The 11,039-nt window shown below is 46.6% G+C and overlaps 1 protein-coding gene across 5 annotated transcripts in view; it reads left to right on the forward strand.

Moving 5' to 3' along the window:
- NAGPA (N-acetylglucosamine-1-phosphodiester alpha-N-acetylglucosaminidase) overlaps positions 1 to 11,039 on the forward strand; it is a 23,840-nt gene that overhangs the window by 6,988 nt on the left and 5,813 nt on the right. The window contains exons 4-10 of one of the 5 annotated variants that reach the window (XR_003093972.1): positions 652 to 780; positions 3,305 to 3,513; positions 5,177 to 5,224; positions 5,739 to 5,867; positions 7,095 to 7,226; positions 7,472 to 7,526; positions 8,975 to 10,631. Coding sequence is in view for 4 of the 5 variants with exons in the window: in XM_006015549.3 (XP_006015611.1) it covers positions 652 to 780; positions 3,305 to 3,513; positions 5,177 to 5,224; positions 5,739 to 5,867; positions 7,095 to 7,226; positions 7,472 to 7,526; positions 8,975 to 9,218 (946 nt within the window). In the remaining variant the exon portion in view is untranslated. Of the gene's footprint in view, positions 1 to 651; positions 781 to 3,304; positions 3,514 to 5,176; positions 5,225 to 5,738; positions 5,868 to 7,094; positions 7,227 to 7,471; positions 7,527 to 8,974; positions 10,729 to 11,039 lie in introns of those variants that run through there. The other 4 variants (XM_006015549.3, XM_025203716.1, XM_025203731.1 and 1 more) reach the window with 4 other exon arrangements.

Here is an 11,039-nt window from a genome sequence, read left to right on the forward strand (position 1 = left end):
CCCCATGCCCTGCATGGGCCTGAATTCCCGCCCCACTGGGCGCGCATCTACACATGCTTCCCACAGCACGGTACTTGCTTTAGGAAGTACTAAATGACAGTGCAGTAACAGCCATTACTGCACTATCCCAGCAGTGCATGATTATTTTTAGCAGCTATGTCACTGTAGCAACGCACTACAATGAGGTAGCTCATCGCTAGTGCTGTAGCGTTGGCATCATGGTTTGGGCCCGCCAACACTGGTTTGCCATAGCGACGAACTACAGTGACATAGCATCTCTTGTGTACAGCCCTAACTCACCCTCAACTTCCTACACTGCACCACATGGCCCAGTGGCAGCTGGAGGAGAGAGGGGGAGCCCATAGCCCCTGACTACTGTTGCAGCCAAAACAGTAAGGGAAGTGGCAGCTGGATGAGTGCCTAGAGGCTGCAAATTAACCCATTGCAGGCCCCATGCATGCTATGGGCTGCCAATCAGACAGCCCTGATTCAGAAGGTGACTAAGTTGAAACTAACTGAGGTGTTTCACAAATCCAGCTTGAGAACTCCGTCCCTCTTCTTCCCTCCCTCCTCCTGTTCTCAGAGCACCCACAGTGGTGCTACAGAATTGGCCCCTGCTTCCTTGGACACGAGTCTGGTTTGTTTCTGCAGCCTCAGTCTCTGGGAAATGGCAGACTTCCTAAAGCAGCAGGGCGTCATCAATGCTGTCAATCTGGACGGTGGAGGCTCCGCCACACTGGTCCTGAATGGAACCCTTGCGAGTTACCCTTCGGATCACTGGTAAGTGCCAGGTGACAGAAGATGGCAAGGATACCTCAGATTCCCAGTTCGGTGCCCAAGGAGCTCTCATCTGGCTAGGCAAGAGCTTTGTGGGAATAATTCTGGGGAGTTGGGGCCAAATTAAATCCTAGCATGACCAGATTTGGTTTCCTAGGGTTTCCATCTGCTTAGCAGAGATTAATCTGATCCCTAGCATCTGTGTATACTAATGCAGGGTCAGCATCACTTTTGGACTTGAGAACTCCTGAGAACTGTGCAGAGACTGCACAGAAGTACCTTGCTGTTTAGGTATAAGATACCAGAACTGATATCAAGCATGCAATAGCTAGACTGCCAAGTAACATGGCTTTGAATCCTGGTGGGGGCTCCCACCTTCTTGCTCTTTCCAAAGCAGGTAAACTGAGTGCCAAGTTATACAGAGTATCTCTTGGAGACCTCCCCATCTGCTCAGCAAACTGGTATTAAACCTAGCTGCCTCAGGTTACTATTAAACAAGGCCGATGCAAGACTCAGACATGATACTCTTCAAGTTACAAGAGACATCAGAGGCTTATCCACATTTTCATTTAGTTTCTTCTAGTCTCTACACAGCTTTTGTGTCCTCATCCCCCCACCCTTCATAAGGCCAGAAGGGATCAACAAGAAATTTAACAGTGGAGAATAAACACTCATTTTTGAGATTAGAAATTATGACAGCCTGATTTAAAGCCTCCCCTTATTATAATAGTACTGAAGTCACTCAGAATAGTACAAACAAACATATCCAAACAAGTTTGGATTTTGCTGCTAATTTTTTAAAAGTCAAACCCCTGAGCTAATGAAATCATTGGCCATTGGCCATACATGGAACCAGTTTGCTTTAGTGCTGAATGAGGTTTTGACAGCAGCAGCCTTTTTTGTAGGTGCAAAAATTTTTCATGGAGGTTTCAATTCATTCTCCTAGCTCTGTTGGTTGACTGGGTAGTAGGCCCGTGCAAAGTGACTAGTATACACTTCAGATTCAGATTCGGCCAATTTGGGAGACAGTGATACGATTCAGTGATTCGAATCACTGTTCCGAATCAATTCGGTCGAATTTGATTTGGAAATTTGGCTGCTACCAAATCAGCTGAATCTCTGAATCACGCAGGCCCCGTTCCTCGCCTGCCCCAGTTCCCCACTCTTTGAAAAAAAAAAAGCCCTGACTCAGCTGCTGCTGCCGGGGGGGGGACGGATGACGATCCCTGCTGCCCCCCACTGCCCCATGCTGCATGGGAGGCTCTTCAGGAGCCCCCTGACTCCTGCTCGCTCTCCCAGCTGCCTCCATGGCTGCCCTACCCGCCCCAGCTCCGGCCCTTTAAAAAAAAACCCCCAAAACAACTCGGCCTCACTGGCTTCTGCCTGGCAGTGGGGAGCAATCCCCACTGCCCCATGCCATGTTGGGGGGGCTCTGCACAAGCCCCCCAAAGCCCTGAGGCCACTGCAGGAACCAGAAAGTCTGGGATTTGGGGGTGGGGGAGGGGTTCTTAAAGGGCCAGAGCTGGGTTGGGTGGGGTAGTGGGGGCTTTTTTTTAAAGCACTGGGAGCTGGGCCAGGTGGGGCAGCCATTGCGGGGCTGGGGGAACAGATATGTTGGGAGGGCTGGGGGAGTAGGCAGGGAATGGGGCCTGGCAGAGGTCCCCCCATGGTCCCCTTGACCCTCCTCCAGTCCCCTACTTACCACCTTGGAGTCCAGGTCCAGCTTCCTGCTGCATTCGGCGGGGACTGCCCAAATTGCTGAAGCTCTCCGAATCTTTTCCAGGTTGATTCAGAGAGCTTTGAATCGATTCAGACCTTTTAATTGGTTCCCTGATTCAATTCGGATTCGGAGATTTGGCCACCAAATCGGGCTGAATCTCCTTTGAATCAAATCAGCACCCAAAGCTTCACACAGCCCTACGATTCATGTAGAGTGGTGCATCTGGCAGTCGAGAAGCCAGAAAGGCTGGTAACCTTTTGCATTCTACAAATTAAACTAAGGTACAAGTCGGATAACAAAAACTATCTCGGAGTTCTGAAGTTTAGAAGGACATGGTCGTGGTCTAGAGCAATCAGTTCTATTCACTTATTGAAGAAAATACTCCAGGTTTGCATTAAACATTTTGATAAAAACCTTACATAGAAAAAAAATCCAGTGCAATTAATATCCTCTTATAATGATTTTACAGCACTGGCTTTGTATATTTAATTGACTCCTAGGTCTGCCCAAGTGTTGGTTGACTAAAATTAGGAGTTAAAAAATGTATGTTTAACTGTATGGTTATTTATAACTATGTATAGGTAGAGCATGTCCTCCTGAATAATACAAAATAGGTTCGTGCAAGGATTGTATTTAATTGAAAATCAACATGTTTAGTGGCTACCAACTAATGAGAGGGACTAAATGAAAGATACAGTTATTAAACATGATTAAAATAAACGTTTTCCTAGGCCCCTTGTACACAGTTTGGAAGACAGAGCCCTCACACTCCTGATCTTCCTCATGGAAACTGTTTTCTGTCCTCAGTTCCTTCAATGGCATGTGGCGTTGCCCTCGGGATGTCTCAACTGTCATGTGCATACATGAGCCTACCTGCGAGCCCCCAGACTGCAACAGCCACGGGCGCTGCGTCCTGGGAGAGTGCCAGTGCATTGGAAACTTCTGGAGAGGACCTAACTGCAGCCTCTTGGACTGCGGCCCTTCCAACTGCAGCCTGCATGGCATCTGTACTGAGTGTAAGCTATCATTGCTCAGGCAGATCATCATAGCTGATGGGCATATTGTAATGTGTTACACTAGTATTTTGTCATAAGGAAGGTAGGGGTAGCTGTTTTCGGCATTCTTTCTGATGATACAGGCCTGGTCATTGGGATAGAAAAATAATAAGTAGAAACCTACTCAAATCATGATTTTGCTGAAACTGTGAAAAACAGCATTGTCCACAATTGCCAGGTAAACCAGCAGTGGCCACAATTTCCTGTGAAGTCAACATCAACAGCAAAAAGCAGTAGTGATACAGATTTAATGAAGGCACCCTCTGCCAATCAAAAGCAAGCAGTGGGGAAAAAAAGCAGTAGTGCTATACCTGAGTGAAGGCACCCTCCACCAATCAAGCAACAAGGGGCGGGACTACCAGGAAGTACCCTCAAAATCAGCTCTACATGCTGCAAGTGAGCCACAGAAAAGCCATTGTCTTGCTGTGACTTGGGTAGCTCTCTAGTAATAGGTCACATCTGACACATTATCAAAGATAGAGATGAAGTGACCCCAGCAAGCATCATATTGTACAAGTCTCAGCTCCAAACCAACACCCATTTCCATGGACCACTCCTGCCTCTATGAAACACCTGAGCAGAGCTTGCTGGTTAAGAGTCACCAGAATCTCAGTGGTTAAAAGCCCACGACTTCCCAGTGAGCTCTATTCTTTTTGTCATCAGGCAGTCTAATAGTACAGGTACATTGTGGTCCTTTCCAGACTATAAAGTCAAGGGCTTGACTGCATGCAAGTAGCCTCTCCAGCTCTTCACGTCACAATCTTTTCCCCAAAGAAAGTTGCTTCTCAACTAGGAGCTAACGTTTTTTATAGTATCTGCCACAAATGAGCTTAGCTGGTCTACTTCCTGACTGGTGAGTGGGTGCAGGCTGTGTGTTTTGACACTTGCCTTGCCTTCTGGGCTCATGGAATCTGTTCACCCCTCTAAGAGGTAGTAGTAAAGAGAAGGTTAAAACAGACTACCTTCAGGAAGAAGAAACATAGCCCAGTGCATGAGTCTCAGCAGACCTGGATCCTGGCTGTGCCCCAGACTGGCTGGAAGGTCAGTATGCTAGTTTCCCCCTGAGGATCATGATACCAACTTCCTTAGCAAAGGGTTTTCAGAATTGATGAAAAAAAGCACTGTTTAATAGGGAGGTTTAATGAATTGTCCCAGATTCAGGTGCTGAGTTACCTTACCTTGCACCCATGCGCTCTCCCTTCTTGCCTGGGCAGCTTCATTGGCTGTGATCACTGCAAGCTAAGGTAGATTGGCTGTGATCACTGCAAGAGAATTAGGGGGTAGACTTTCTTTCTTGTTAATTCAGAATCATTCTCTTAACATGCTGGATGGGCAGCACCCAGGAGGTGTCACTTCTGGAAGATATGTGTGATGGAAGTGGCTTCCTGGTTGGCAGTTTGAGGACCACTGTCCTGCAAGAGTTTGCATCTGAGAGGCTCCTGGGTTCTGGATTCCCTTGGGTTTGTATCCTGGGGAAGGCCCTGCGGTTGTGTGCCCCCCACCCAGGGTGATCTCAAATGAAAGCATGTTAGAGCTTACAACCAGTGCTGGCTTCTTAACCTCAAGCTACCCCTAACCTCTCAGTCTGTTTGTGATGCCTGATTTGTGGTTCCTTCTCATGCAGCTGGATGCCTCTGTGATGCTGGCTGGATAGGCAGCAACTGCAGTGAAGGTAACTCCTGTCTGTTATCAGTCTTGTTCTTAACAGCCAGTGAGGGGACTGCGTGATCTGCTATAGGAGTAAGCTGCCTGCCTGAGGCTGCAGCTGTGGGGAAAGGGATTTTGCTTATTGTGAATAGATCCTCAAGCCCACAAGGACAGTGATGGGAAGGCAGAAAACAGGTACAGAAGCCAGACTGTCCAGACTTCTCACCTGCTCCTTCTCAGTGACAAGTGGAGGCATAAAGGGCAGAGCCAAACCCCTCTCTCTTCCTCTCCCCTAGCATTCCCTGCTCCCCCATTGAAACCCTGGCAAGACAAGGTATGCCTCTCTAGCACAGGACACTAGCCCAGGGTTTTTTTCCTCTTTGCAAGGCCCTCAGCAGCAGCCTGGCTTACCTGGGCTGCTGCTGTGTTATGAGTCAGTAATTCTTGGCCAATCAGGGGAGGCACATCTCTGCATTCTTGTATAGTAAATTTAAGCAACCAGCAATAAAACCATGATGCGTCTGCACTTCTCTCTGCAGCTTGTGCCAGTGGCTTCTACGGGGATGGCTGTGCCCAGAGATGCCTCTGTCATAATGGTGGAGAGTGTGACCCAGTGCACGGATCCTGTACCTGCCCAGCAGGCTACCGCGGAGCCCTCTGTCAGCAAGGTGAAGGCTGCAATGAACAGCAGCATGTAGCATCTGAGGGGCTTTATATATCCCGTGCTGAGACTCTATTCTCAGCCAAAAGGGGATGTTCTCTTTGACCTTCAGAGCTCAGTCTGGCCACATGTAGACTCTGGGTCAGAGCCAGGTGTGTTCAGGCCTACGCAGTGCTGTTTAAAACACGGGACAGTTTTCCTTTTTTGCTGGATAGACAACTCTTGTTCTTTGTTCTCCTTTCCCACAAAACTTGCTCTTAGACAAATGGGCCAAATTTCAGCCTGTAGGTTCTAACTCTGCCAAAGCTGTACTGCCTGTTACTGCCATAGGTATCTAACCCTGCCAAAGCTGTAAGCCTTGACAGTTAGATACCTATGGCAGTAATACATGCACAACCTTAACTTCAGGACCTGCTCTGTGCTCTGCCTATGGTACAACCCTGGCTGCAGCAGATGACCACTAAGAAGCTTCTGTGAAACCTTGGTTTCTCTCCCTTCAGTATTCATGGCATCTAGCTTTGATAGATGTAATTTGATATTATGTTGCATAACACTACTGCTGTTGTGTCTTATTGAACTCTACCTAAATATGCTGCCACAACAAGTTCCACACTGGGTTTAGGATTTTTTGGGGTAGTTTAGTATTGTTTTGTTACAGGAATGCTAAACAGATCTGATCTCTCTTGTCTTTATAGTGAATTCTAAACTGCTTTGTCAAGGCTGCAAGAGAAAGCAAGGCAGAGGGGCAGGATGGTTGAATCAGTAGGGCACCAGCTCAGCACTTGAGATCCTGTTCTCTCACAGACCTTGTGTGTGACCTCTTAGGTCCCACGCACCTAACTCCCATTGATTTGGAAACAGAAGTTAGGTACCTCGGTACATCTGAAAATGCCACTGGGTGCGTCTGCTTCTTTATGAAGCAAAATTATTTTAAAAACCAAGCCTTTGGCCTCTTTGTGCCTCAGTGCCCCTTCAGTTACACAGGGTGCTGAGAAAAGAAGCCTTTTTTAAATTAAGGTGTCATGGTGCTGAGGACCATGAAAATACCTCAATGAGAGAATGACACAGCACTTGAGAAATTAAATCCATTTTAAGCTTTTCCTAAAGAGAGGTGCTCTTTGTTTCTTGACACCTGGCTGGAATGGTTACTGGGACTTGTATGGTTGGATCAGATGGTGTTGTACTGAATGTAGAAACCACAGATTTCTTAGTAATGACTTAACTATTTTCTCAGAGTGCCTCATTGGCCAGTACGGACCAAACTGCCAGAAGACTTGTGAGTGTGAACATAAGTGTCCTTGTGACCAGGAGACTGGCAGCTGCAATATTACTTATCCATCTACACTGCAGGACCAGTTATCCAGAGGTACGTTCAGCTCTGGTTTGGCCACCCTTCCTTCTGTTATGTGGCACGCTACCTTTAGTCTGGCACAGATGTGATCCTGTAAACCAGTCCTTGTCTCACTTGCACAATTATTAACTCAGTTGGCTCACAATCCAAGCTGCCACCCCCTTCACTGAATGCCTCTCTCTTCTCTTGGGGCAGGCTCATTTAGGGTGAGGCAGCTTCTTACCAATTTTATCTCCTTCACCTGCCCTCTTGTCTTCCAGCCGGTCAGTGTCTGGCTTCCCAGATGTCAGTGGCAGAGAAATCCCTTCTTACAGAGTAAGTGTGGTGGTTTGCTTATATATAAATGTGAATGCGCTTGTGGTACCTGTCCCCAACCCATTGCACAATGCCCATGTTTGCCTCCTGTGGCATGATGGGGCAGGACAGCAATGGAGGGTGAAAATTTCCCTCTTTGGTACTTGCCTTGCATGTGCACTTGCCGTCACAGCTCAGCTGTCAGATTGGTCATAATAAAGCTTTGCAATGAAGTTGGCTCACAGTTTGCTATCTGGACAGAGCAGACCCCAAACTGAGAGCAGCAGACGTGGTTGGCTGTGACCTAATGCTCCTAACTGCTCTGTGGAAGCAAGGGTCAAACCAACTATAAGCCAGTACTGCAGTCCTAGCTCTGATCTCCCAGACAGGATGAAAAAAAGGCAGTCACTGCCTGTTCACAAGCCTCAAGTTCTTTGAGCTTAGCTGTCATGTGTACATGGCAAGCAGCCTCAAACCCCAAGAAGATCTCTGTACCGAGGTGGCTTCCCAATCCTGCCCAGTCAGATGCACAACCACAGCTGGGCCTGGAAATAATATACTTGGAGGGGGAGCAACTAAGATGAAGCAAGAACCCAACCTCAAGCTGTGAGCCTAGTTATAACAGCCTCTGTCATTGCAAAAAAAGAGCTGCTCACTTCTAACATAGCTGAAGCAGGACTCCCTACACATGCCATTGTAATGCACTACAAACTTTAGTTAAAAGCTACATTAATCTGATTGTTGGCATTAGAGCACCAGGCAGCTAACTCCCTCCATGTCCAGATTCCAATTTTCCAATTCAGAAGAGAATGAACGGAATATCTGCCAAATACACTAGCTCTTTAAGCAGCTGCTTGAAGCTTGAGTAAAGAGATAGACACTTTGGAAGGAGCCAAAGGGTCAATGTCAGCAGTGGATTAGCTTTGCTCAGCCTACTTTTTACCAGTTTGGCCCCTGTATTGTTGCACTTCCCTTTTAGCTCACAGGCTGCTTAACTACAAGGAAGGATAGGGCTGTATAATTACAGGATTCAGTAGGGCTGCAGCATTGCACTGGTTTTGTATTACTGGTGAGGAGAGACAAGGCTGGCTAAACAGCTATTGTCAGGCCAGCACAGTTATAGCCTTTCACTCCCTAGCATTTCAGGAGCTAAAAATAGCCATTCAGCTCTGGCTGCTGAGAGCAGGAGAAAACCTCTTCAAGTGCTCTCTGTTCCTCTGTTGCAAAAAATCTAACACCTCTGGTTTGCAGCAGCCTTAAGTGCACCAATCATTTTAAAAAGGATAATGCTTTTCATTAAGTGCAGTGTTTCCCTTTGATAACTTCCCCCTGTTGCCTTGAGATCTATTGCAGAGAGAGAGAGAGGCTACAAAGACCACTGCTAAAAGACAAGTGTGAAATCCTTTGCATATTACTGAAGTATTAGAGCTCTGTTTCTTAGCTTGGGTCTCTCTTCTTCCCTTTGGCAGGAGAACATGGATCTTTATCACCTCTATCTTAGCTCTGCTTCTTGGGATCAGTGCTGTAGGATACCTGAAACTTGTTTTCAAATGCAGCTCAGAGAAGACACAAGAAAGTGGTGACTATCTGTACTATCCGCTGAAGGAAATGAATGGAGAATCCAGTCATACATACACTCCTGCCTCTTGTGGGACATACAAGGAGGAAGACACTCAGGATCAAAGCCAACCAGAAGCCATACCACTCCTTTAGAGTTACGGGCAGGAAAAGACTCCTGCTATTTGTCCCACAGATGGCACAGTCTCTCAGCATGAACAATGGTCTGAGGGCTGCTTAAGCCTGGAATGAAAAGCGGATGAGATACTCAGGACAGCAAGAAGGGACAGGATGTGCTGCTCACAACCCTGTGAATACCTCAGCTAGGCAATGCCCTTCCTTCTTGCCTTTCCTGATCAGAAAGCTGCTAGCTCTCATTTTCTCCCACCTCCACCCTCAAGTCTCCCTGCTCACAACTGAGAAAAAGGAATGCAGCAGCAACTGCCACTTGATGGTGGAGATCAGAGAAATGCATTATAGTAACTGAGGGACACTGAGGCAGGCAGGTGATAAGCTGGACAGAGACTGTTCTTCTCTACCAAAGCTTCTCTCCTTGCTGTTGCCCCTTCTCCATGTGATTGTATGGATTGCATATTGCACCAGAAGTGCCTGGCTGTTATAGGTTAGTTGAAAGCCTTTTTTTAAAGGTGGTTTTCTGCAGGTATGGCAACTGGCAGCAGGCTACTTCTGTCAGTCAAGCTGATGCTGATTTATTAAATAAAACACTGGTAAAAATGCTTTTAAAAAAAGAAAGAAAAGTTGCTCTTAGTGCAATATGCAGTATAATCCAGCTGCTCTTCCTGTTGGCCAGTTATTGCACACCCAGGGGTTCAAGGCAAAGGTATGCTGCATCACGTACTCACCTCTGGCTTGGGAGGGAAGTGCTTTTTCTTTGCCAATGGTAGAAATTGTCTGATACCAGCAGGCACTTTGTAGGGCTCTCTACATCTTCAAAAACAATGGATGAATTATGTTTACAACAGGATCTTACCAGATCCTAAACAGGACACATCTTTTGCATCAATCCCAAGTTCTAAAGCCAGCAGGGGATCATAACTCCTCTTCTCTTCATTCTAAGTGTCTGCTAAGTGTAGTGCCCAGTCTGCTCTGAGAATCTGAAGTGACCCCGTAGTTGTAGAACATCATAGCCTGCTCACATGCTACATCAGGGGAAGTGAAGAATGTGTTGCCTAGAAGGAAAAATGTCATGTCCCCATGCCATAGTTGGAACAATTGCGTTAGATACCACTTTTGACACAGATCTGTAGTGCAAACTGAGCCAGGCCCTGAACATGTGATTTCACTCCATTCTTCTGCAACTATCTCAGATGGAGATCAGTTATTTCAATGGAAAAATTAGTTTAAGATGAGAGGGTTTGTTTAAAAAACCATGTAAAACTTGCTTCCTCTTGAGGAAAATAATTAGCCTTTAATGTGCCATTAATTGCTGCAAGATGGGGTTACAGTACATCAGAGCCTAAATATTCCAATTTTTTATGGACTTTGATGATTTTTATTGCAACTTCAAAGAAGCAAAGAACACAGAATTTTTGTGCTACACCTAAAGAGGTCAGTCTGAATTATTTTGCTATTTCTTACTTTCAGAAGGTGATTTAAGACTTGAATAAAACTTATTTCCTATGCGACTGTTTGAAACTTGAACTTTTAGTAAATAGGAATTTATTTCATGCAAAGAAAAAATGTTCTTTTGCAGGGAACCCTGACTTTCATCTGACCTTTCCGCCCCACTGAGAATCTTTGGAAAACCAGAAATGCTACAGGATCTTGTGATGTGCTCTGCCATTTTGGTATATATATATTAGGCTTTCAACAACTTGCCATCATGTAGCTCTCGGGACAGTGACAGCAGGATGCAGAGCCCAGCACACAGTGGCAGCCCACCTCCACCCTGTGCACAAATCTGGGGGGCACATGCCCCCTCCCCCAGGGGTGCACACAGCAGCAGGAGCCGCTCCA

The sequence above is a fragment of the Alligator sinensis genome, unplaced genomic scaffold, assembly GCF_000455745.1.
Source record: "Alligator sinensis unplaced genomic scaffold, ASM45574v1 scaffold404_1, whole genome shotgun sequence".
Taxonomy (NCBI): domain Eukaryota; kingdom Metazoa; phylum Chordata; order Crocodylia; family Alligatoridae; genus Alligator; species Alligator sinensis.